At 61.2% G+C, this 25,329-nt stretch overlaps 1 protein-coding gene across 16 annotated transcripts in view; it reads right to left on the bottom strand.

The window, feature by feature from the left end:
- Nucleotides 1-831: 831 nt before the first annotated feature.
- Nucleotides 832-25,329, bottom strand: part of OBSCN (obscurin, cytoskeletal calmodulin and titin-interacting RhoGEF) — a 137,489-nt gene continuing 112,991 nt past the window's right edge. For 12 of the 16 annotated variants that reach the window (XM_045086975.1, XM_045086976.1, XM_045086968.1 and 9 more), the window contains 30 exons: nt 25,105-25,272; nt 24,841-24,943; nt 24,466-24,595; nt 23,045-23,153; nt 13,956-14,222; nt 13,167-13,263; nt 12,766-12,887; nt 12,118-12,230; nt 11,803-11,971; nt 11,581-11,662; nt 10,622-10,822; nt 10,044-10,104; nt 9,517-9,594; nt 9,024-9,196; nt 8,885-8,911; nt 8,161-8,313; nt 8,021-8,066; nt 7,830-7,907; nt 5,428-7,432; nt 4,866-4,943; nt 4,432-4,542; nt 4,111-4,278; nt 3,353-3,475; nt 3,063-3,233; nt 2,742-2,826; nt 2,302-2,541; nt 1,846-2,069; nt 1,630-1,705; nt 1,241-1,390; nt 832-1,125 (listed from right to left, as the gene is read on the bottom strand). In XM_045086975.1, coding sequence (XP_044942910.1) covers nt 948-1,125; nt 1,241-1,390; nt 1,630-1,705; nt 1,846-2,069; nt 2,302-2,541; nt 2,742-2,826; nt 3,063-3,233; nt 3,353-3,475; nt 4,111-4,278; nt 4,432-4,542; nt 4,866-4,943; nt 5,428-7,432; nt 7,830-7,907; nt 8,021-8,066; nt 8,161-8,313; nt 8,885-8,911; nt 9,024-9,196; nt 9,517-9,594; nt 10,044-10,104; nt 10,622-10,822; nt 11,581-11,662; nt 11,803-11,971; nt 12,118-12,230; nt 12,766-12,887; nt 13,167-13,263; nt 13,956-14,222; nt 23,045-23,153; nt 24,466-24,595; nt 24,841-24,943; nt 25,105-25,272 — 5,786 coding nt within the window. In that variant the 3' untranslated portion in view covers nt 832-947. Of the gene's footprint in view, nt 1,126-1,240; nt 1,391-1,629; nt 1,706-1,845; nt 2,070-2,301; nt 2,542-2,741; nt 2,827-3,062; nt 3,234-3,352; nt 3,476-4,110; nt 4,279-4,431; nt 4,543-4,865; nt 4,944-5,427; nt 7,433-7,829; nt 7,908-8,020; nt 8,067-8,160; nt 8,314-8,884; nt 8,912-9,023; nt 9,197-9,516; nt 9,595-10,043; nt 10,105-10,621; nt 10,823-11,580; nt 11,663-11,802; nt 11,972-12,117; nt 12,231-12,765; nt 12,888-13,166; nt 13,264-13,955; nt 14,223-15,327; nt 16,975-20,040; nt 20,084-23,044; nt 23,154-24,465; nt 24,596-24,840; nt 24,944-25,104; nt 25,273-25,329 lie in introns of those variants that run through there. The other 4 variants (XM_045086977.1, XM_045086978.1, XM_045086967.1 and 1 more) reach the window with 3 other exon arrangements.

The following is a 25,329-nucleotide window of genomic DNA, read 5'->3' as shown; positions in this document are numbered from 1 at the left end:
TGCCCCCCACCCCCGCACCAGGCTGTCTGCTCAGCAGGGGTCTGCTTCTCCCTCTTTCTCCCCTCTCATGCTCTCTCTCACTCTCACACACTCTCTCAAAATATTGAAAAGAAAAAAAAAATGCGGCCTCAGAGGCCAGGTTGCGCGGTCTCACCTGGGTCCCCATGGCCAGAGCCAGGCTCCATGGGCACCTGGCCAGCTGGGGCTGGTGAACACATGATGGAGAGGAAGCAGCAGTCTCTGATGCAAACCATGAGGGCTAAGACCAGAGCTTTGTTCACCCTGCGTCCCAACAAGCATCATCAGAGCCTCAGAACTGTGGAGGGACTCTCCCAGAGGCCTCAGAAATGGTCCCTGGGCACAGTGCTCGTGTCCCAGAAGGGTCTACTGGCAGGAGGCCATTTCTAACGGAAACTAGACTTAATAGAACCGATAGAGATGAAACAAGACAGCGAGTGTTCATGCAATGTCAGAAGGACAAATTCTTTCCAAATGAGATTTCCCTTGTGAGAGTAGTCAGATCATTAGCAGAAGCTGGAGGGAGGCGGGGCCAGAGGGGCGGGGGTTCAGGATCCTTCCTCAGCTTCTATGGCCTTTTGGTACAGGAGTCCACCCCTGCCTCCCTCCAGATGGCCTTGCTGTTCACTCACCATGCTCTTTTCTGCTTCAGACAGAGAAAGGGCTGCCATGGCCTTTCTTGGAGGCCACACCAGGCCAGGGAGGTGACCATGGGGCCCAGGCCGAGGCACCTCCGAGCATCCAGGAGCCCCAGGAGAGGTGGCAGGACCCTCACCTCCTTCCCCGAACAAAACAAGCAAGCAGATAACACGATCCAGTTCTGCTTTTTATTGGTGTGTCGGTGTGTATACAGCAAGTCCTAGAGGGAACACTAGGGGGTGAAGCCCACCCTCCCCCCACACACACATCCTCTCTGCCAGGCCACGTACTCAGTGAACCTGGGCCAGGTTGTGTTTCCTGTACAACAGCGCCCGCCTCTTCTCTCGCTCGCGTACGAAGGCGCGCAGGCGCGCAGTTGGGAAGGTCACGGCCGCGGGCTGGAAGCGAGCAGGGCCCTCCTCGGTTAGCCACCCGCACTGCAAGCAGCTAGACGCGCAAGGCCGGCCCCTGGAGGGAGGGCAAAGGTGTCGGCTGCGCTCTCGGAGCTGGGGCCGGTTGGGGAAGGGAGGCAGCAAGTGGGACAGGCAGGCCGGGACAGGTGGAGGGGGTTGGACTGCCTTACCACGGGTGAACGCACAAAGCGCTCCGGAGAAAACCCACGGCGCCGCCGGACAGCCCCGCATAACAGCGACTCAGACGGACTAGCCCCTTGCGAAGGCTTTTCTGCATGTCACGTGTCCCTTCACTGCTCACGGGGTACTCCGCGCTCAACCTACGCGCGCGGGGGTCAGGGAACTCAGGTCACCCTCGGGTGAGCATGCGGGGGCACCGGGGACTCTGGGGTCACTCTCGATGGATGGGGCGGCACGGGGATCTGGGATCATCCTCACATGTGTGGGAAGACACGAGATCTGAGGTCGCCCTCGGACGGAAGCCCCACAGGGGCTCCGGGGGCACCGGGGCACCCTGGATGGATCCTCAGTCTCCCGACCCTGCGCTTGGGGAACTCACATGATGAAGGCTGTCACGCCTATGGCCCAGATGTCTGTCTGCGGGACGGCACTCTGACCCTCCAGGAGCTCAGGAGCTGGGGGCCGACACAAGAGAGCGCACAGAGGAGAGGTTGGGTGTGTGCGGTGCAATGGGGAGGCAGCCAGGACCGGGTAGGGGCTTCCTCCGGGCCCACCCTTCCCCGCCAGGTCAGGTTGGCGCCTGCTCCCTGCGCACCCATGGTCTCCACGTAGTCTTTGAACCTCTCCGGGGGCTGGACCCTCTCCTGGGCGAGGTTTTGGGCGTTGCCCAGGTCGACGACCTTGAGTAAGTTGTACTCGGTGACGATCATATTCTCGGACCTGAGGTCCAAATGCAGAATGCGCTGGGCGTGCAGGTACTGGGCCGCGCTCAGCATCTGCCACAGGTAGTCCTTCACCTCCGATTCCGAGTAACAGGCCCTGCGGGCGCACGGGGAGGGGGCTCGGCTCCGTTCACCGCAGAGGGAGCGCGGGAATACTGGGCCTTTTTGTGGGCTGGGGAGGGTCTGCTTAGCTCCCAGACGGGGGCTGACCGGTGGGGGCGGGGCTAGGATGTGGGCGGGGAGGTGTGAGTCGGTCCGCACCCTGAGCCCCTCCTCGCCCAGGCGCCCGTACCGCCCCGCCAGGGCTCCGCCTTCAGGCCGGGCCTCACCTTTCCGCCAGGCAGGGCAGCAGCTCGGGTCCCGAGCACAGCTCCAAGATTAGAACCAGGTGCCGGGGGCTGAGGTAGGCGGCGTGTAGCTGGGCCAGGTGCGGGTGACGCAGGCTCTTGAGGGCTTCGTATTCGCGCAGCACGGCAGTCCTGTCCTCGGGGCGGTAGGGCACTATCTTCGCGGCCAGCGCGCGTCCGCTGGCCTTCTCCCGGCACTGCCGCACCACGCTGAAGCGGCCCCTGGGAGAGGAAGCCCCGGCCGGGCTTGTGAAGACTCCCTACGCGCCCTTCTTCCCGGGGTCAGAAGAGCCAACCCAGCGAGCCTTGGGGAGGAGGGCGCAGATGCTCCGCTCCAAGCTTGTGTGGATGTGAGGAGTGGGGAGGGAGGCTGGGGTGGGGGCGGGGAGCCGGCAAAGCCAGTGGGCGGCGGGCTGTGGCACCTTCGAATCTGCGTCTGGAAAGCGAAGGTCTGCTTGCTGGGGAGGGGCTGCGCCGGGGGCAGGACACGGCTCTCTTCCTCCGAGGCTGTGGGGGACGAGCCAGTGACCGGGAGGCACCCCTACAGCTCCAGGTCCCCCCAGCATGGTCTCCCATACCCCTCCCCAGGCCTCCCAACCCCCACACTTTGATCTCACTTCCCTTGGGCCATTTGGGGGCAAGGGCCTACCAGTTAGGACAAGCCATCCCAGTCGGTGCTTGTGACCAATGAGGTTGCAGGGCACCCCACTACGGCCGCCCCCAGGCCTTGCAGAGCGGCTCACCCAAGTGGCTGGGCCCTCCCAGGAGGACCTCCTCTGAGGGGCTGCTGTAAGGTCCCATGCCCGCCTTGCTGACACAGGCCGTCCGGAAAGTGTACACGCCACCCCTGGAAAGCTTGGTGGCGAGGTGGCAGCAGTCAAAGACGTCAGAAGCCAGTGTGCTCCAGCTGCCGCCTGAGCCACAAAGGGGTGGGTGAGGGACAGCCAGATTCTGGGGGCGAGAGACCCTTCCCCAAGGGAGCACAGAGGGGCACCCCCTGCCGACCCCAGGGCTGCCTAGGGAGGGCTCCTACCTTCCAGGCTACACTGCACAATGTATGTTACAGGCCCGTAGGACTCCACAGGTTTCCAGACCAGCAGCACGCCGTCGGCATACACCTCCCCAATGTCCGGGCGTGGAGAAGACGAGGGGCGCTCTGCGGGCCCATGGTCCGCAGTCTGAAGGGGGCTCCCCATGACTTCCCACCGTAGTGTGGAGCCCAGCCAGCCCTGCCTCACCCTCCTGCACCTGCTGCCAGGTCCCTGAGCCCACCATCCCCTGGCTCCATTCATGCAGGTCCCCTTCCAGCACCCACTGCTAAAGGGGCCCAGTGCCTCCTCTGGTGGAGGCCTCGGTCAGTGTCTGCCCCACCAGGCTCCCCTTCCCACCAGGGTAGCTCAGCAGCCCCGCAGAGTGGCCCTGACTGATGGCCCTCTGCCAGCTGCAGAATCCCATCAGAGGGGCCTGTCCCAGACACTCAGCTTCATCCAGCAGCCTTGAAGGACACTAGGTGGTAGGCCACTGTGGGAATCAAGCTAGTCCCACAGCCCCTGCTCTGCCTCCTCTGCTCCCCCTCCTGGGGGTCCCAGTCTGCAGGGAGGACCCAGGGCTTCTGCAACCCTGAAGGGGATGACCGGGGGGTAGGCATCCCATTCTGTGGGCCCCCTCAGTGAAGGGGACCTGCAGGAACCAACTCACCAAGTGACAGGTGGTCTCCAGGCTCCCCAGAAGCCCCCATCGGTGTCAGTCCCTGCCCCATCCCCACAGAAGGGTCTGGTGCAGTCCACTCACCTGCCTTCCGGAGGACAGCCGTTGTGGCCACTGTCCCCAGCGTGTTGCTCACACTGCACGTGTACACCCCCAGGTCCTCGGCCTTTACCACCAGGATGGTCAGAAGCTGGAAGTTCTTGAGTGTGGAGGAGATGAGGATGCGGCTGGTGCTCTCCAGGGTTGCCCCGTCTGCAGGACAGAGCGGGCCTGGGGAGCGGCTCAAAGAGGCACCCTGCCTTGAGACCCTTGCCCTCTTGGGGCCTGTCTCTCCATATGATGAGAGCAATGCCCCCAAGGAACACCCCTGCCTTCCTGCCCCCCAGCTGCAGAACACCTCCTTACCTTTGGTCCAGGTGGCCTGTACAGCTGGCTGGGCCGACACTTGGCAGGCCAGAGTCACGGACTGGCCCAGGACCACTGTTTCATCTGCAAGCTCCCTTAGAAATGATGGCGCTAGGGCATGGGAAAGGAGGCAGGCAGGCTTTCCAAAGTGATCCCTAACCCGAGAATACGCCCTGGACCCCTGAGAGGGGGGATGCTGGGGAAGTCCATGCCTGCTCAGCTCATCTTCAACTAGCACCTCTCCTTCAGGAAGTCCTCCAGGACTCCCCCAGTGCTGGGTACTGGAACTGCTAGTGCCACAGTTATCTAGTTTCCAGCCCCTGTGGGTATCAGCTTGCCCCCTCTACTGGTCTGGGCCCAGGAAGGGGTTGCCTTCCCCCACAATCAGGTCCCCTAGGCTACAGTATGGCTCAGCTCCTGGGAAGGGCACCCACCTCGGTCCCTATTCTTCAGGCCCAACTGGAAGGAAGCCAGGCCTGCCTTCTTCCTGGGGGCACTCTCTTTTTCCAGACCTGCAGGGAGGAAGAGGCCTCTGAAAGTCACCTGAGGAGCCCAGCTCCCCTGGGAGCACAGGAGGAAGACCTCAGAGCCATGCACTGTGGGATTCCCATGTGGCAGAAGATCCCAGAGGCTTTTGTGGCAAAGGGGCTCATCTGTGGCAGAGACCAACCCCTCTTGACCCATCAGGATCAGTTATAGTTATCTTGCAAGGGCCCCAGGGGCAGCGATGGGCCAGACAGGGCTGTCGTGCTTGGATCCTCTCGGTAGGGGGATCTCCAAGCCTCCTGAGATCCCAGCACTGGGCTCAGATGCACTTGGGGAGAGGGTGAGGCCATGTGGGTGACCTCTGGAACAGCAGCCCCTGTGTGTGGCAAGGGGAGGCAGGGCCCTGGAGCAGAGGGGCCCCTGGTTCACCTCAGCCCCTCTGAGCAAGGGAGGTGAGGTGCCCCTGCCAGGGCAGAGGGCAGTGGGTGAGGGTGCGGGTGCGGGAGTCACCTTCAGGCCTGCCCTTTAGCAGGCGGGAGATGTGGGCCACGGAGGCCCTCACCCTCCGGCGCAGACCCAGCTCCACAGGTTCTTCCAGCGGCGTGTGCCTCCCTGGGAAGTGGAAGAGGCCACCCGAGGGGGGTGACCACTTGCGCTTCCTACTGCCCACAGTCTCTCTGAGCAGGGTCTCCATGTCCTCTGGCTCCTCTGTGATCTGCAAGCTGGCCGGTGGGCCCAGTGCACCCGGCCAAGGCCACCCAGCCTCCGGGAACTCCGCCAGCTCCTCCCCAGCCTCAGACTCAGGGGATGGTGGGGGCTCTGGCTGCACAGGCTTGGGGACTTTCCTGAAGATCATGAACTCGAAGGGCAGATACTTGATGTCGTAGAGGTCAGACAGGTTGAGGTAGGCAGGCTCCACCTCTGAGATGTCCAGGGACACCGTGTCGGCCCCTTCCGAGTCCCCAGACAGGTCTCGGATCTGTACCAGGGACACCTGGGAGCCTCCACCGAAGTCCTCCCATGAGCTCAACTCCGGGGAGGCCCTTAGAGCTGCCCCACTGACCTCAGGAGGGGGTGCTGCGCTGGCCTGGGGGGCCGGGCTCTGGGCCCTAGCATCGTCATGCTCCTCAGAGGACTGAGAGGTAGCCCAGGCCATCCTGGCCCACAGGGGGCCCTGCCCCAGCATGCCCCCCGCGTCCCCGCCAAAGGCAAAGGTGCCATAGCCTGCCACTCCTGCATAGCCCCCACGGCGTGCCCCCACGGAGAACTTCCGTGTGGTGGCCTGCTCCTGAGGCCGCTTTGGGCTGGGCTCGACCTCTGATGTGTCCTCCAGCTCCACGGCCTGGGCCTCCGCATCCTGTAAGGGGCCGGGCTCAGTGCCCACTGGGAAGGCCAGCCCTGGGGCGCTAGGAAGATTTGGCCTCCCAGGGAGAGGAGTGTGCTCTGTTCCCTTCTTAGAGCCTGGCTGGGGGCTTTCTTGGGCTGGGGAGACCAGAGCTGTTGGCTCCCCAGAGAGGAAGGAGCTTAAGTGTGCCAAGTCACCTGTGCACTGCTTTGAAGGGAAGGAGCCAGAAGGTTGTGGTGTAACAGTCTTATGGGGGCCACAGCCTTCCAAGGGATGAATGGAAGGGGCGAGCTGCCCCCCACAGCTGTCCTGACAGGACCCCTCCTGCCTAGTGGACCCCAGGTCGACACCGAGGGACTTTAACAGTCGCGGCCCCTGCTGGGATCCCTCCAGATGCTCCATCTCCCTGGCGCAGGTGACCCCTCCTGGCCAGCCCTCCCCTGAGCCCGCCTGGAGGCCCGAGAGGGCCGGGCCAGGGCACTGCCCTCCGCCACAGGCCTCCGTGGAGGAACTTGAGGCGTGTGGCTGGTCGAGCTCCAGGGAGCGGCTGCGGCCGGGTGCTCCGCGGGCGCTGGAGCCCGGCAGCCGCAGGGCGGTCTCGAAGGAGGGCGCTTTGGCCACCAGGGCGGCCTGCTCTTCCCGGGCGGCCTCCTCCTCCAGCGCGCGGTGTTCCAGCAGCGGCTCGCGCAGGCCGGGCAGGGCGCCGGCGAAGTAGCCGCCCTGGAGCAAGTGCCGCCGCCGGGCCGGATGCCGCCGGCCGCCCGCGGCGGGACCTCCGCGCTCCGGGCCCTCGCCCGCCTGCTCGTAGAAGAGGCTGCAGACCACGCTGTGCCGGGGCACGCAGCCCGGGGCGCCCATGGGCGGCGTGCGCGGAGGCGCGGCCGCGGCGGACGCGCAAGCCTCGGTCTCCTCGGGCAGGCTGGCGGACGGGCGCAGGAAGCCGCGCGGGTGCAGCAGCGGCGAGTGCGTCACCGGAGATGGCGGCAGCGACCTGGCCCGGGCGAAGGGGGCCAGCTCGTTGTCAGACGAAGAGGACGAGCTGCTGGACGAGGCGCTGGCGTCGCCGCGCAGATGCCGGGCCACCCCGAGGGACGGGCTGTCGGGCGGGCCCTGAAGCAGCTCCGGAATGGAGCGCATCACCAGGATGGACTTGTAGCTCATCAGGGAGCGCTGGGGGAGGGTACGGGAGACAGGGCGGCGTCAGCCGCGTACTCGCGCCTTCCCGCTCCTGGTGTGCCCAGAAGGGCACCCAGGGGCTGGGAGGCGCTCCAAGCTCCAGCCTCAGGCCGTACTGCTGTGTCGTTCCGCCCCCTCCCAGACTCGGCGGCCCAGAGAGCGCACATGCCAGCGAAGGGTGAACAAGGCTTCCGGTTTCCCAGGCCCGCCGGGACAAACGTCCATCCCACGGGGCCAGGATTCTCTGGCGGGCCCCCAGGCCCCTCCTTACCTCTAAACCCGCCTAGCGGTTCCCGCCCCCTTCCCCCCAACCCCAGCTCTCCCCACCCCGCCTTCCGCACCTACCTGCACCCCGCCCCGGCCCCACCACTCCCGGAGGCTGGCCGCTCACCTGCCAGCGGCTGCGGGCCAACAGGAACTTGAGCTGCTTGGTGTTGATGAAGTGGGCCTCCTCCGCGGGCATGGACCTCTGAGGGGGCCCAGGTGAGAGGGGCCGTGAGGGGAGACCCTGGTGCACCCGCTGGTCCACGCAGGCCTCCGTTTCTCTCCCTGGGCAGGCCTGCTGGGGCTCAGCCTACTCACCTTGAACCAGGGGTGGGCGAGGCACTTGGCTGCACTGGGCCGAGCCCTAGGAGGACAGGAAAGCCAGGGGTCAGGCCAGAGGGTCAGCTGCAGGCTCAGGCCTCGGGGAACCCCGAGTGGGGGAAGGGCTGTGCACTCACTCAGGGGCCCTCTGCAGGGCAGCCTTGATGAAGTTCCGGGCATCATCACTGAGGTGGGCAGCTGCCGGGCTGCTCCAGGACACCCGCCCCTCCAGAATGTTCAGGAGGGTGGCTCGGTCACTCTCACCAGCGAATGGAGACGAGCAGGTCAGGCTAAAAGCACAGACACGCCTTGCCTTCAGGTGTGGTCTTCTGGATCCATAGGGGGCAGGTGGCCAGGACGAGGGAGCCCCCAGCCCTGCCTGGGGATGGCCACAGTGCCACTGCCATCCAGCCCTGAGAATCCCCACAATGGTCTGAGATCCTCCCAGAGATCCAGGTTCAGCCTGGGACAGGGATGAAGGGTCAGCCTGGAGTACATACCCAGCCTTAGCTTGGGGTCCAGGTGCCATCTACACTGGCAGCATCCCCAGGGCAATAGTAACTGTTATGAGGGGACTTCCACAAACTACCCAGACCCTTTAGGGACACAGTGCACTGCTTTGCCCACTGATTAGGCAGAGCTCCTCTGGGACAGGGTGTGTACGAGGAGAGCTCAGCAGGAACCACTTATCAGTTGGCTGACCACTGGTTCCCATAATAGCTGCCCTTTGGGTCCTGGGTCTTTGTCTGGGGAGGAGCCAGTAGTGCTCACGGCCTCCCATGGGCCTGATGCAGGGGCTGGGAGAGCGCTGGACCTGGCTTCGGAGGAGGAGGTGGTGGACAGAGGCGGGGGACTGCTCACCTGAGGTAGGAGATGACCCCCATGGCCCTGCAGGAACAAAACCACAGTCGTCAAAGGATGTGCTCAGGGTTGAGAAGTGCAGGGGCAGGAGGAGAGGGCAGGGAGTGTGTGTGGGGAACCTGCTGGCCTAAGAGCTCACCAGATGTCGGAGGCTTCACTCACAGGCGTCTGCTCAATGATCTCTGGGGACACAAATTCTGGGGAGCCGTACTTGCTGTACTGTGGCTCTCCTGGGGTGAGTTTTTGGGCAAAGCCAAAGTCGCAGATTTTAATGTCTTCCCGAGCAGGGTGCACCATCAGGATGTTGGGGGGCTGTTAGGGAGAGTCAGGGAGGGGTGAGCCCACGGCCAGGGAGGTGACAGGGAGCACTCAGGGCTGTGATGGGACCCCACAGTATGGAACTGTGGGCTGTCCTGGGGGGATTTCAGCTCCATTTGGGGACATGCTCCAATTTATCCCAGCTGCACTCCTCCAGAAAGAGCTCCCCATCCCCAGAGGCAACAGGTGCTAACGGAATCTAGAGGAGATCGGCCTGGGTACCTTCCCCCATCCCCCGCCACCCCCACAGCCAGCAGGCTCCAGGCTCCCACCTGTCCTCCCAGGTCCCTGGGGACCCCAAGGGGGCCACATACCTTTATGTCCAGGTGGAGAACACTTTGGCTATGCAGGTATTGCAGCCCCTCAACCAGCTGCTGGACGTAGACCTTGACCTACATCCAAGGCCAGGGCTCAGGTGGGAGCTATCCCCCATGTCCTCCTCCACTTCCTTACCTCTCCCACTCCCACCTGCAAAGCCTTCTCTTCCCTCCAGCTCTGAGCTTGGGATGGTCCCATGGGGCAGCTATGTGCACAGCCTCCCAGACCCCCGGGGCCCCCAAGGCCAGAGGATTCCTCCAGCCCAGCCATGGATCAGCCTGGCCACAGCAGGAAGCACTGTGTCTCAAGCCCAGGATAGGACAGCCCCTGGTGAGGTAGGGTCTGGGAGGGCCCATCAGGGAGGGGGGGGGGGATATGGGAGGGCTTGGGGAGAGCTCCTGAGGAGCTGCCACACCCCAGGAGCCCTGGGGAACCTCAGAAGCTCTCTGAGCTGGGGAGTGCTGGGGGCCTGTGCTGGCATGGGGGCCTGTGCTGGCATGGGGAGCAGGAGGCAGCTGGTCACCTCAGCCTCTGTCACCACATTCTTCTTGAACAGACGGTCCAGTAGCTCCTCTGACGAGCATCTGGGGCTCGGATCAAGGAAAGCTCTGGCGTCTGGAACCCACCCAGCCTCACACACCTATGGCAAGTCTTTTCTTGGGGTGGGGGTAGGGATGGGGGCCATGCTGGGAAGGCAGGGGCTCTAGTTGAGGAGGGCAGGAGGGACAGGGATCCTGAGAAGAGGGGCTGACATCTGTGGGCGGAGGCAGCAAAGTAGGAGGGGAGTGCATAGCGCATGTGGCCCTCCCTGGAGCCTGGATGGGCAGGCAGCCCAAGGACCCTTTAGGGCATTAGGGTTAAGGGCAACCACTCAAGTGGGACTTCCCTGCTGGAAAGGCCACATGGAGCATGAAAGGAGCCCATCGAAGGCATGTGATGGACCCTGTGGACACAGCCCTGCCCACATTCCGGGTCCACGGAACCATATCCGCCAGGAAGGTGCCGGGTGCAGACACCAGAACAGGCCGGGGGGAGCCCTCAAACCCCTGGCTGCCCAGGACGTGTCCCTCTCCGCACTCTCTCCGGCTGAGGGAGGGATACAGCTCCAGCACAAGGATCAGGGTCTTCCGGGTCTCAAACTGGTCCAGCAGCGCAGTGACCAGAGGGTGGCTCAGCGTGGCCAGGATGTCCCGTTCGCGATACGCCTGGGTGCGCGTCCTGCTCCGCAGGGGGATGAACTTGGCTGCGCAGAACATCTGGTTTCCCTTGTGTTGCACCCTCTTCACGAAGCCGAACACGCCCCTGGGAGGAGGGGAGCCACGCTGGGCACCGGCGCCAGGCTCCCGGGATTCAGGGCTGGAGGAGTCCTCCAGGGAAGGTGGCTTCTCGGGGCCATGCTTCTGGGAAGCCTGGGCTCCCGGGGCGGGGACTTGGGGTAGGAACTCCGGGAGGTGGGACTGGGGGCGGGGACTCGGTGGTAGGGACTCTGGGAGGCGGGGCTGGGGATGGCACTCGGGGGAAGGGACTCGGGGAGGCAGGGTTGAGGGGCGGAGACTCCGGGCAGGGACTCCGAGAGGCGGGGCTGAGAGTCGGGGACTTGAGGGGTGGGGACTCCGGGAGGCGTGTCTGGGGGGAGTGCTAAGACTTGGGGGTAGGGTCTCTAGGAGGCGAGGCTGGGGGCACGGACTCAGGGTAGTGATTCCGGGAGGCGGGGTTGGGGCGGGGACTCGGGGTAGAGACTCCGGGAGGCGGGTCTGGGGGGGCTAAGACTTGGAGAGAGGGACTCCGGGAGGCGAGGCTGGGGCCGGGAATTCGGGGGTAGGGATTCCGGGAGGCGAGGCTGGGGGCACAGACTCGGAGTAGGAACTCTGGGAGGCGGGGCCGGGGCGGGGACTCGGGGTAGTGATACTGGGAGGCGGGGCTGGGGCGGGGTCTGAGGAAGGGACTCTGGGAGGCGGGGATGGGGGCGGGGACTCGGGGTAGGGACTCCGAGAGGCGGGCATGGGGCGGGGCTTCCAGGGGGAGGCAGGAGCGCCTGGGGCTGGCTTTCTGGATCATACCTTCCAATTTCCTCCTTGACCTCGTAGAAAGAGTGCAGTTTCCTTCGATAACTTTGTTTCTCTGACTCCAGCTCGCAGTCTCCTGCAGTCAAGGAGCGGGAAGCCTTTGGTTTTGGTAAAGATGGCCATCTCCCCTTGTGCTGGAGCCTGTGAGAGGCCACCCACCCACCCTGTGCCCACGAGTAGCAGACACTGGGGATCTGGAAGGGACGCCCAACTCACCCCCATGGACTACCAGCTCTGCTTTACATAGCACCTGGCCGCCAGCGTTGCGGGCCAGGCATGTGTAGACACCGGCATCGTGCTGGGTCACGTCCCTCAGCACCAGGGAGTAGGTGGCCCCGTCCTGCTGCTGGCTCAGCCGGGCACCGTCCACCAGCTGGGCATTGTCCTGGAGGCATAGAAGGGTGGGGCGGCCATCAGCCCACCCTGGGGCCCCTGCAAATCAGCCTGTCCCGCCCTCATGAGTGTCTTGCCATCAGATGCGAATGCCACACAGTCCCCAAGCCCAGCACCCCACACAGCACCTGTCCCTACCCGGTACCAGGTCACCATAGGCTGTGGGTTGCCCTCAATAACCGCATGGAACTGGGCTGTGCTGCCCCTCTGTGCCTGCACATCTTCAATGGTGACCTGCATGGACGGGGGCCCTGGAATGCAGGAGGAAGCCTGTGAGGGAGGGGGGGCCCAAGCTGTGCCTCCCGCCCTGCCCACGATGGCCCCTCCAGCATGGAGTCATCAAGATGGCGCTTGCAGTCACAGACCCCTCATGGACCAGCATTGATCCTGGGCTTGTCCTGACACCCCACGTGGGCAGCCAGGCCCTGAGATAGTCTCTCCGGGAACAGAGCCCACCTACACCCCAAATGAGAAGAACCCCCCCCGACTTTGCCTAGGCCCCAATGGCCAGGAAGTGCTTCCTTCCGTCTAACCTCTGTCTGTCCTACTTAGACCTTCGCTGTCCACCCCTGCTGGTGAGAGCAGCACTCAGCATCCGCTTCCCTACTATCAGCACCCCAGGGGGAGAGACTTCACCCTCCCAAGGATCTACCTCCCAGCAAATACAGGGAAAGGGGCAGTGAGGCTCTGGCCACAGCAAGGCTGGGACAGGCCAGGTGGCGTCACAGGTTCCTCTGCATACGTATCCCCCCAGTCCAGGGCATGGGGAGCACAGGTGTAACCTACTTGTGGCAGCCGCATCGCTGGCCTGGTACACGTATGTCCTGTGGGTGGTCTCCATGAACACTTGGCTGTGGATGTCCCATAGCGGCACCGCACCTGCCCCCGGCCAGGCTGTGCCCTCCATCCTGTGGTCATGGAGCCAGATGACACTCTGCCCTTCTCTTATCCTTCTGGAGTGCAGGCGGCCAAGCCTCACCTTATGGGTGAGGGGGCATTGTCCTGCCTCCCCCTCCCTGGACTGCAGCAGACATTTTGGGAGGGAATGTGCACAGAGGGGACCGAGCCCTGGGCGATGAGAGGGTTCCACCAATACCCCTCACTCTGAGGGTGACCTCTCCTCCCTGCTGTGCCCCTGGGATGTCCCCCCCACAATCTTCCCTAACCCAGCATGCCAGGGAGGTTACCTGATGGGCACGACACGTCCCTGGTCCTCAGTGTGGGCTCCGGAGTCCTGCTCCTGGCCCTGCTCGGGGAGAGGCTGTGGCACCTTCTGGGGCTCAACTGGTAGGAGACAAGGGGTGTAGTGAGTGCCTGGGATACAGCTGGGACTGTCCCCCACAATGGGCCCCATGTCATCCTCCAGGCCCAGAGGGTGGGAGCACAAGGCAGAGCAGGGACTTCAGGGATGCAAGGCCCTCTGGGTATGAACCACCAGGGAACACCCACTCTGAAGAGCCCAGACCCCAAGGCACTCTTCTGCCCTAGCTCCTAGCCTGGGCCACCAGCCCTAAGGCTCCCCTCACCAGCCACTCTGCAGGGCTCTGGACACCCAGGTGCACCAGCTTCTGGGGGGAAGGGACTCAAGGCAATATCCCTGGGGGACTCATCAGTCTGGGGTGGTGGTGGGGGTCTGCCCCCCCTCCGTCCTGTCCTCCTCCTCCCCCCTCACTTCTTCCCCTCTCCTCCTCTGTCTCTTCCCCCCTCGTCCTCTCTCTCGTCCCCCTCCTCCTGCCTCCCCCCTTCTCTCTCTCTCTTCTCCCCTGCTCCTGCCTCCTCTTCCTGACCTACCCAGAAGCACAGGGTACACAGCTGTCTGCCCAGGGCTGACGAGGACAGATATACTCAGGAAGATCCTCCCAGCACCCACTTCCCTGCCTAGTCTCACCAACGGGGAGACTGAGGCTAAGTGCATGGAGCCTTTGGGATGTCAGGGTCCGCAGAGTTCTGCCCACTTGCCCACACAGGATGGATACCTGGGGTGGCTGAGGCTGGGGCCAGCACAGGCGGGACTCTGAGAGCAGGTGGCACTTGCCAATCAGCCTGAGGCCACTGGGCCTCATCAGATGCAGCTGCAGCATCTGTGCCTGGGGGTTGGGGGCCAGCCTTCTGGAGTTTGGGTGGCCCCCCATAGCCAGGGCTGGGGCCAGCATGGTCCCCTGTGGAGGGTCCTGGAGACTCAGGGCACACTGTGACTTCCGGGTCTGCTGGTTCCAGGGCAACTGGGGGAGGGACTGCAGCATCTGTGGCAGAGGCAGGTCAGCATGTCAGGGTGAGAGATGGCCTGGAACCCGGGAAAAGGCTCCAGAAGCTTGTCCCAGTCTTCAGAGGCTCTCCTTCCCACCTGCCTGCACCACCCACCCACTCCAGGCAGTGGACTCAGGACCTGCAGGAGCATACAGGCTCCTCTGGGGACAGGTGGGCCTGGACACCTGCCCTCTGTCCTGGCTTGCCCTCAGTCTCAGTTCGCCCCTTCCCTTCCCCCTGGGATGGGCTACCCCCTACCCCATGGCCCACTCCAGATCCCAGAGAACTGGGCCACCCAAGCTGGGGAGGACCCAGCCCCATGCTCTAGGGTAACCTGGGGACAGCCTGATGCTGTCAGGGACCAGGGACTCCTTCCTGCCCTCCCAGGCCAGCCCCCACTCCCTGCCTTGCACTTGCAGCATGGCCACATTCAGGCCACCACACGCCAAGGGCTCCTACCCCAGCTCCTCATACAGACCCCAAAGGAATGCTCAGACTGTCCCACATGTGGGCTCCCTGCCCCCAGATCCTGGAACGTTTTCTTCTTCTACCCGGAGGCCAGTTTGCAGAGCCACACCACAGCCTCACACATGCCTGGGATGCCCACCACTCCATTCCCAGCAGGTCCCCTGCCTGCAGCTCTCCCCTGCCCCAGACCTCCTCTTTTGCTGGTCTTCTGTACCCTCAGACCCTCTAGGACAGAGAGATACCTGGGCAGGCTGCTGTCTGTCTGCCCTCCATGGCACTGGGGCACCCATCCTGCCCTTACCCCATCCAAGAACATGAGCATACCCCTGACACCGCACACCCTCCCTGTCAATCTCACCAATGGCCCCCATTGCACAGGGGGCAGGAAGTCCTGCTCAGCCCCCAGCAGGCTGGGAAAGACCACTATGGGCCGTCCTGATCCCAGTATATGCACCTGTGACCAGCCACACAGCCCACGTGAACAAGGCAGGCCGGCGAACCATCACGCCTCCACCCAGGGACCCTAAGAATGGGCCAGAACCCACAGGCAGATGCTGGGTGCCAACCCAAGGCCCTCCTTGACAAGACGCCGGAGCCACCAGAGAGACAAGCAAGAGAGCAGAGCAGGGGAACTGCAGGGAACCCGTTTATTATGACTGGGGGTCACACACAGACCCTGGTCCACCCTGCAGAGAGGCCCAGGAGTTCCAGCAGGGCTGAGCCCTACACAGGCCTCCCAGGGCCAGAGAGACATGTTCATAGTGAAGATGTAGCTGGGGAGCCCCCCGGTGAGTGGAAGACTGGGACCTCAGCCTGGAGCAGACGTGGCAGCCTAGAGCACCTGGCAGCCTGGCCTCGTGAACAGGGCAGGACAGATGCAGAGTCCCTGACCCAGAGCTGCAGTCTGCGAGTCCTTCCAGCCTTCTGGACTTTCTGAGATGTCAGGTCTGTGCACGGTGTTTTCGCTGGACCAGGCCCCCTGAGGTAGCAAGTGCCTGGAGTGAGAGGGGTGGGCAGACTCCAGCCCTGAGTTCTTGGAGACTTAGAGAGAGGCCCAGAGCATATGTGTCCGTGGAGTGCTGGTTTCCACCATGCACCCCCAGGGCCCAGCGGCCAGGCACCCGCTGGTCACGACCTCAGCCCTGGGAGGGGCCGGGGGTCTTGTCCCCATCCGGGCGGATGTGCAGGGTGACGGTCTCGCCCACCGTCCCAAAGCTGACTGTGTGGGTGCTAACCTCCGTTTTGAAGCTGCTCTGGCCGTTGTCTGCAGACCTCTGGACCTGGATGCAGAAGGACGGCTTCCAGGATGCAGTGCTCCCGGCCTGGGCCTCCTGCATACAGAAGGAGACACCCGCGGGGCCGAGGACCTGAGGCCCCAAGGGAGACACCTCCCAGTGACTGAGAAAGCTGGGCGGGCTTTGAGGACCCAGGGGACGCCCCACGTTGAGCAGGACGGGTTGCCCCACGGCAGGCTCGGTAGGCTTGCTGATCTCTCTTTGGAGCACAGAGACCTCACAGGGCGGGTCATCAGAAGGGCTGGGCACAGGGTCATGGCAGCCAAAGGTCTCCCCTTCCCGGGGCACGTAATCCTCCAGGTCAGCCAGCGTCAGCACTCGGCCATCGTGAATGAGGACCTTGGGGTCACGGTCCCAAAGGCCGTTGGTGCCCAGGTTCTCCTCCATCAGGATGCCGCCTCCACCCTCCACCTCCTCCATGGGGATTTCCTCTTCAGCCGCCTGGGGAAGGAACGGCTCAGGGGTCTCCTCTGGCCCCGTGTCCACGCAGAAGATGAGAGGCTCTCTAGTGCTGACCATGGCCCTGCCCTGGGCCTGGGGCTCCTGAGCCAGTAGGTTGTTGTTGGAGTTGTTTGCATTGGGGTCTCCTGTGGGGGTCCCACCAGGCAGCGTGAAGAGAAGCCCTGCCGAGCTATCAGGTGCCTCTCTGGTGGGGGATGCGCCCCTGGAACCCGTCTTCTTCACCCTGACTTCGATGGTCTCCTCGACCTCTACCCACTTGGGCTGCGGCCTCGTGCCCTGGGGCAGGGCCGGCACGTGAGACTCAGGCTCCGTCACATACAGTGTGGGCACAGTAGGCCTCCAGCCTGGATCCACCTCAGGCCTGCGGGGCTGGCCGGCCCCCAGGGAGTACAGCAGCTGGGGGGCCAATGGGCCCTGCCTGGGCGGGCTGGCAGTGCGGCGGGAAGGCGAGCAGGAGGGGGACTTGTTGGGGGACCGGCGCCGGCCACGGGGACTCTTCACCACGGTGGTGATGGTCTCCTCTCTGCAGGGAGAGGGCCAAGAGAAGATGTGCACAGAGACCTATAGCCTCGCCCAGTGCCCGCGCCATCAGCACATGCAGGGGCCATGTGAGTGATCAGATCAGTGTAGCGAGCAAGTCACACTGCGCAAACCCATTCCTCCATGTGTACTTGAGCCCACCCTCCGGAGCCCCTATCCAGAGATAGGGGCTGTTTGTTCCTATGAAACAAAGCACAAAGCCTCATCTGACCAACCTCAGGCTCTAGTGTGCAGATTTCAAAACAAGAGTTGAGGCTACGGAGGAGGACCATGCTACATCACAGGGCACCTCCAACCCACACCAGGTTTGGTTCACAGTGTTTCCACGTGTGTCTCCTCTGTTTATGGCCGTCTTCATTTGGAGATGCCAGTGCTCCTTGCAGAGCTGATGGACAGGGAAGCAGGCACACAACCATGTGCCCTTCCTCGTCTAGTCCATGAGTGCTTTGTGCTTCGTATCATGGGGAGCAGGAGCCTCAATGGTCCTCAGCTGGAGATAGGTTGGCAACTGATTCTAGGTCCAGGAGGGTTGTCAGAGCCCTGATCTGCTGCATGTGCCCTGATGTTCGTCCGGGGTTGGGAAGCCCAGAAAACACCTGGCTCTGGGCGTGGCTTGGCCATCACGGGCTGTGTGATGTCAGACAAGCACTTCCTCTTGCTGGCCCCTCCCACCTAAATGGGAGTGGGCAGGAAGCAGGAGAGGAGGCAGAATGCAAGACCAGTTGCAGGTGGGTAAATATCAGGCCCTGGCCAGGGACTTTGCAGCAGCCTTGGGGGATGGGTTTGACCTCCTTTTGCCAGTGTGGACCACGAGGCTGAGAAGGCTGGACTCCTGCCCAGGGCCAAGATTCAGAAGCCCACCAGTCATCCCCGGGACCCCTCTGCCACCCAGGACCCCTGACCCTCCTGGGTGCTGTGGGTAAAATGAGTATCGGGCAGTATCAGGGAACAGGGATGTGCTGAGTAACACACCGACCCTGGGGAATTCACAACTCTCCTGGGCCCTTGGACCTGCATTTTCTCCTCGGCTCGGGCACACATGTGCTGACAGCTCAATACGGTTGCCACCTGCCTTCTATGACTAAGGCAGGCTCATGCTCGCTCTCCGTCTCATTCAGCTTTTGTCCAACTCAGGGCTCCACCCAGGAGAAGATTCTCCCGGGGATGGGCCCAGAGATGTGTGCTACCTCTTGAAGTGCACAGCAGTTATAGGTCCTGCCTGCTCAGCCCTCAGCTGATAAGAAGGAAATGCTACACCCCCACTTAATTGATGGAGAAACTGAGGCTTGGAAGTGTGGCCTCTTCCAAAGTCACAGGACTACCTTCCTGCCTCATGCCCAGGCTCAGGAGCACTAGGTTTGTCCCTGGGTCGGAGCTTGCCCAAACATCAGGGGAACCTGGGCCAGGCCCATCTGTTGGCCTCATTCCTCTTCAGTTCACCAAGGCAGGACAGTCAGTCACATGGGTAGTGGTGTCATGCCTCCTAAATGCCTCCCTGTGTTGGGCTCATTACTGCATCCATGAAGGCATGTAGACATCCTGCACTGAGGCTCCCAAGACAGTAGGTGGGACTGCCAGGTGACAGGGGTCTCTCTCCAAGCCCTGAATCCTCCCCGTGTCAAGTCCCCACTCTGTCGTGTGCCCTTGGGGGAGATGCCTGGCACAATTCCTCCAGCTGAGTTCCTCCAGCAACACCGGGTATGTGTTGCTACCTACCTAAGCCTGGAATAGACTAGGCTGCAGGATGCCTCTTGAGTCATCTAGTCCAGCTGCCCCAGGTTCTAGTCCTCTCTGAAGTCCTACTGATGGGGCAGCCTGGCCCTTTCTCTGTTTCTCCATTTTGTTATCTGTAAGATGTAAATAATAGAAATTCTCCCTTCACAGGTGAAAGGGAGCATTAGTCTATGTATAGCTCTGGCACCACCGCATACCTCCAGGGATGCTTACTACTGCCACATGTACTGTGGGCAGCAATGTGCCTTGGTGGAAGGAGGAAGTTGAGGAAGGGTTAAGCCAGGATCTGACCAAATGTCTGGTGATAGGATTCTCCAAAACTTGGCTAAATGCAGGCCCCTTTAGGAGTTCCTAGGCCCACAAGGAACCAACTGGAGCTTCCCTGTCAACTAGTCTTAGACCAGTCTTTTTGCCTCCTGGGTTTTCCAAGCTTTTACACCATCTCCACCTGTGCACACCTCCTACTGGAACATCCAGGTCAAAACCAACTCTGTCTTTTGTGGGCTTATTCAGTTCCAGACCTCTTTTATTTAAGTAGCAGCAACCCCAGACTTGAGGGCACCCCAAAAAATAGATGGGGTGGTGGGCGTGGCACCAGGGAAACGGTTTATCTCCTGGTTTTCTGTCATGAACCAACCTGAGCAAGCCTCTTCCATGAGCCTGAATTTCCCCATCTCCCTAATGCTAGGGTTGGGCTCGGAGATCTTTGAGGGACCTAGAGCTGTGCTTCCCACCGGGATTACACTATTTTAATTAAATACAACTTAATGAGAGTACAATCTAGAATTCAATTCTTCAGTTGCATTTGACACATTTTAAATACTCAGTAGCCACATGTGGCTGGTGGCTGTTCTTGTAGTGCACATCATAAATAGAATATTTCCAACAGGACAGAAATCTCTATTAGACAAAAATGCCCTAGATCCTAGGGTCTGAGGGGTAAAAATCCTCCCTCTAACCCACCATGGGAAGCAGTTCTTGGTCCCAGCTCCAAATTAACTGATGTGATTCTGGGTCCAAGCCCTAGGTGAGCCACTGTGAGGTATATAGTAAGTCTACCCTGTGGAAGCATTGGAACCATAGAGGCCCTGGAAGAGAGAGCTGTGAACTGTGAAGATAGCCAAGACCCCACAGGAAGGTGCATCCCCTCAGGGGCATCTGCAAATTACTGGCAGCCTGCATGGTGAGCAAAGGCCATGTGGGCAGGCAGTTAGAAAAGCAGGTGGCCAGGCCACACGGACAAGGTCCAGGTGGGTTAGTGGGCATGCAGGGGCACTGCAGTCAGAAGGAAGGTTAGGAACACGCCTGCACTTACATGATGACGGTTTTCTTGGGGACTTTAGTCTCCTGCTCAGTGACTACAAAGAAAACAGTCGGAATAGCGAGGGTTACAGATCAGCCAGTGCTTGGATGCTGAACCATTTGAGTGGCATGGCAGTGTAGTAACCTGCTTGGCTTCAGAGCACTGTATCCAAGCCCTGCCTGATCTGCCTGTGTTAGGTTGGAGCCTCAGTTCTGTCCTCTTTAACATGGAGATGACAGTGCCTGCTCTGAGTGGCTGGGGGATAAGTGTGTGTGACCTCAGAGTGTTCCACATGAGGAAATGAGGGTCTTGCAGGGACTGCAGGAAGAGCAGGGGCCCCATCTGGGCTGCCCAGGCAGAAATCCCAGCTCCTTCTTCAGCACATGTGCCCAGGGAGCCCTGTGAACTTGTCGAACTGGAGGTTCCACTTCTCAGAAAGAAACTGAAGGCTGGGGTAGGGGAAGGAGACCCATGGGAGCTAAACTGAGACTGGGATGGCTGGTGCCTAATTTATAAGAAATCCTAATGACCAAAAGCATCTCTCCAGGGGAAGGGAACACTGGAGTCCTAAAGATGGCACATCTGAGCTCTGTATCATGAGGCCATGGAAATCCCATCAGGAGAAACCAGAGACACCTGGACAGAGTCCTGAGCTCTGAGTGAGCAGGGAAGCCTAGATCTCTCCATAAAAGCTTCCCATAAACTTAACTGCCTTGATTGTCCGATCTTTCCATCTTCCTGGAAACAGCAGATGGAGGGCCTAAGTCCAGAGACAGGGTAGGACTCATCTGGGATAAGGCAGAACCTATTCTCACCCATTCTGAGGCCTCTTCCTCTGCAGCTTCTAGGCAGGGTCCAGCCTGCTATGGAGATAACCCTCCCAGCCACACCCTCCTGGACAGCAGGCAGTCCAGCAGATATCAGTGCCCTCAGATCTCAACAGTCCCTCTTACCGTCCTGGGGACATCCACCATTCTGAGTGGAATGCTCAGAAAAATCAAGTGGCATGGCCTGTAGCACACAGTGCTCTGGCTTCTGGTGTGTGGGATTTTAGGCTTTGCTAAAGTCACATAAAGAAAGGGTTTCCCTTAAGTGACCAAGAGTATTTTAAACTTGTCTCCAATTGTGTTCGTGTGAATTAAAGATACCAGCTCTGTCTGTAAGGCCCTTGGAAGCCTCATTTACTTGTGTATGTATGTGCACGTGTGTTTGTGCCAGCTGCCTCTTGGAGAGGGAAGTCCCCTGGGAGAGAGAATGAGATCCAGACAAAATGCCTTGTGTGTCTGGATTAAATTGGACCCAGAGAGATCCACGTTGCCACTTGTAAGCCTGACCCTGTGTGCAGAGCAGTGGGAAAAGCCAGAACTCCTTCCCTCACCCTCCTTTGATTGAAGTCCCATCCTGCTGCTCTGGGGAGTGGTGGTCAGGGAATGTCTTGGCTGCTACATTCCTGGTGCCATTGTTCCTGATCTGACCTGACACCTGATGGGCTCTAAGCCCTGGTGGATACTGGCAGCAATCAGAGGGGGCGCAGCTGTGCGAAGCGGGGCTCCTGGCCCAGTGCAGCTCCAAAAGCGAGGGGGTGGCACCCACCCCACAAGGTCAACTGGGGCTATTCTGGCTGTGGAGCCACCAGGTTAAAGATGAAGCGGCAGGATAGGGTTAGGAAGCAGCAGGTAGCGGGCTCCAATTCCTGGGTCTGTGAGGACTGGATGCCTTGGATGTGAGGTACCATGTTTCTGGTATTGGAGGGCTGCCCCTCTTCCAGACTTCACAGCCATGAGACGTTGACAGAAAGGGCCCATCATGACAATGAAGTGAATGTCTCTGTAGGACGCGCTTGTTGCCAGCCGGAGAGGGAGTGCTGAAATCCTCGCTCAGCTCCTCCCCAACATAAGACACCATATGGCAGGAAGTGAAGGTGCCTGCAGACACCGCAAGGCCCTCTGCAAGGCAGGAACATGGACCCTTGCCCACTCTGTGATGGCTGTGAGGTCGAGCTCCAGATGCCAGGTAGGCTGACTCCAGGAGGGTCCAGATAGGATCCCCGGGACATTGGGCCCCAGGATGGACTAGATCCATTATCCCCAGGCATCACAGAAGCCAACACTCAGGACTTGGAAGGACATGTATTCCAGCCTGTCCTACTGTGAAAGCTGCGGCTCCACCAGGTGTCAGTCCAGCCTCTGCCGGCATGCCTCTGGTGACAGGAGGCTCACCAACTGACAAGGTAGCCCCTTCTAGGTGGGGTAACCCAGAATGGAAGAAGCTGTCCCTGGGCTGCAGCCTGCCCTGTGAGCACCATAGGACTGCTCTCTGACTGAGCAAGCCTGGGACAGATGCCAGCTGCCCCATTTCCCATCCTGGCCATCGTTAGTCCGGGCACAGCTAGAACCCTGGACTCAGGTGTGAGTGGAGGCCTGAGGTGTCCTGCAGCTAGCTCTCCACCCCCCACCCAGGAATACATCTCCCCTCAGTGACACCCATCCCAGGACCCCAGACACCACCCCAGGCCAGGCTAGGGAGGCACAGCCATGGCACTCTGCTTTTTTCCATGAACAACCCAACCCAGTGGGAGGTACCAGGCCCCTGACATCACTCCCTCTCCTGGGAACCAAACTGGGACCCAGCAGCTGGTGCTCTGCTCTCAGCACGCCTCCCACAGAGCCATCATCCTCAACTTTCCTGCTGCCTATTACGACGCCTGGCTGGCCACTGCCCCACAGCCCGCTGGGCAAGGCTGGCCTTTCTACATACTCACTACAGCCCAGGAATGGTAAGGCAGACGCAGGCCTCCCCCACCCCCAGGGCTGCCCTCCAGCCTTGCTAAAGATCTGGCCTCAAGGCTCACCTCATGCTGTCCCAATAGAGAGCTGGGAACCAGCCCTTGCGCCAGGGTCTCTGCATCCCCATCTCTCCCACCCAGACTCCTCCTCGGCCCTTACCACTCTTTCTCCAGGAAACACACTCTGATTGGAAAGGCTGGCAACCAACCTGGCACCACAGTAGCACTTACCTTCCACAGTGGCAAGCTGCTCCCTGCGAAGCTGCTCCCGGGCCCGCACAGCAGGGCTCTGCATGCACAGCTCTACCCCGCCCCTCGCAGAGCCCAGCCGGTTCACCAACTGCAGAACAGATGGCAGGAGCCTGCTCAGAGCCAGTGACACCCTTGTGACCATCGGGGCCATCTCTAACATAGGGGAGGCCCTCCCTGGCTGTCCCAGAGCCACAGAGCCTGCCACAGAGAAAGGGTCCCCACACAGACCTAGCATTGCCCAGGGGTTTCCTAGGTGATGGGGACACTATCTGTATAGCTCGGTGTGGTGGCCGTGTGGGCCCTGCGCACTGGAAATGGAACCAAGTCTTTACCTAGAGCTAATGTACTCAAACTGCACGTGTGGCTAGCAGTTACCGAATTGAACCATGTGAATCCAGACCTAACTCCAGTCTGTGTGCCTCCCCAGGAACTGTGGTGGGGGACAGCCCCCACCTGGTCCCACCAAGGCTACCAGCAGCAGCCACACAGAGGAGGTTGACAGCCAGCAAGAGCCACAGCCTGCACACATCTTACACAGAATACCACTGGCCCGGCAGGTGGACAGGTGGTTTTGGGAGAGAAGATGTCACCCAGAGCTCCCACCCAGGTCCCTGTCCTTGCCATGGACACTGGGTGATGGGCTGGGGGGTCCCAACCTCATTAGGGGATATTGGGTGATGGTGGGTCTGCGATTCTCTCCCTCATCAGGGATACTGAGTGATCACAGATCTGGGGTCCTCGCTCTCATTGGGGACACTATATGATGGTAGGTCTGGGGTCTCTTCCTTCATTGGAGACACTGAGTGATGGTAGTTCTAGGGTCCCTTCCTTATCGGGGACACCGGGTGATGGTGGGTCTGGGGTCCTCTTACTCATCGGGGACACTGGGTGATGTAGGTTTGAAGACCTTCCCTCATTGGGAAGACTGAGTGATAGTAGGTCTGGGGTCCCTCCTTTATCAGGGAGTCTGGGTGATGGTAGGTCTGGAGTCCCTTCCTTATCATGTACACCAAGTGATGGTGGGTCTGGGGTCCCCTCCCTCATTAGGGTTACTGGGTAGTGGTAGGTCTGGTGTCCATCCTTCATTGGGGACACCAGGTGATGATGGGTCTGGGGCCCCTTCCTCATCAGGGATACCAGATGATGGTAGGTCTTGGGTCCCTCCCTCACTGGGGACACTGGGTGATGGTGGGCCTGGGGCCCCCCATTGGGGACGTGGGGTGATGGTGGGTTTGGGGTCCCTCCTTCATTGGGGAAACTGGGTGATCACAGGTCTGGGGTCCCTCCCTCATCAGGGACACTGGGTGACAGTGGGCCAGGAGTCGCCTCCCTCATCATGGTGCAGGGACCCTGGGTGACGGTGGGCCCTGAAGTAGGTCCCCTGTGTCTGCCCACCTCACCTCGCACTCGTAATGGCCCAGGTCATCCTTGCTAGCTGCCAGGATCTCCAGCACCAGCAGACCACTTCGGGGCTCACTCAGGGTTCGGTACTTGCTGCTGGGAGTCAGCAGGGCCCCATCCTTGAACCACCTGAAGCCAATCCCAGGGAGTGAGAAGAGCCTCCCTACCTTCTTCCATTCAAGACCCTCCACTCGCCCACCCTGCAGCACCAGGCTTCCATCCAGAACCCACACGCTCCTGACACCACCCCCCAACCTTCAGAGGGGGCTGCCCTCCCTGGGGCAGGAGCCATGTTCAGAATCTGCCCAAGCCCACACAGTGAGCATGCTGCCTACCTCCCCTCTTGTACCCTGGGTGCAAGCCGCCCAGCCCACCTGATCTGAGGGTGTGGGGCGCCTTCCACGGTGCAGGTGACCTGCACGTCCTCTCCCTCCACAAAAGGAATGGCCTGGACCTTCTTCACGAACCTTGGGGGTACTGTGGTGCCACAGAGCAAGCCAAGGGAAAGAGATACAGAGAGACCACATGACAGAGCAGGACCCTACCCCCACCCGCAGATCTGCACCCCCCATGGGCCACTGAGATGGAGTGGAGTCAGGATGCTGCCTCCTCCAGCCTCCCTCTTGGGGTGGGCTCACCTTGCACCAGGATTTTGCCCAGTGTGCTAGCATTGCCAGCAGCGCTGGCTGCAAAGCACATGTACTGGCCCGAATCCATGCCGGTCAGGTTGTCCAGGATAAGGGCACAGGAGCCGTCAGGGTCTTCGATGAGGATGTGGTGTGGATCCACCTCCACTGGCTTCCCATCTGCAAAGGAAGGCAGCGCTGTCATAGAAGGGACCCTGCTGGGGACAGAAGGCTGGC

Source organism: Mustela putorius, unplaced genomic scaffold (assembly GCF_011764305.1).
Source record: "Mustela putorius furo isolate JIRA1106 unplaced genomic scaffold, ASM1176430v1.1 tig00001009_pilon_pilon_pilon, whole genome shotgun sequence".
NCBI classification, from domain to species: domain Eukaryota; kingdom Metazoa; phylum Chordata; class Mammalia; order Carnivora; family Mustelidae; genus Mustela; species Mustela putorius.
This window is presented reverse-complemented; position numbering and strand designations above follow the sequence as displayed.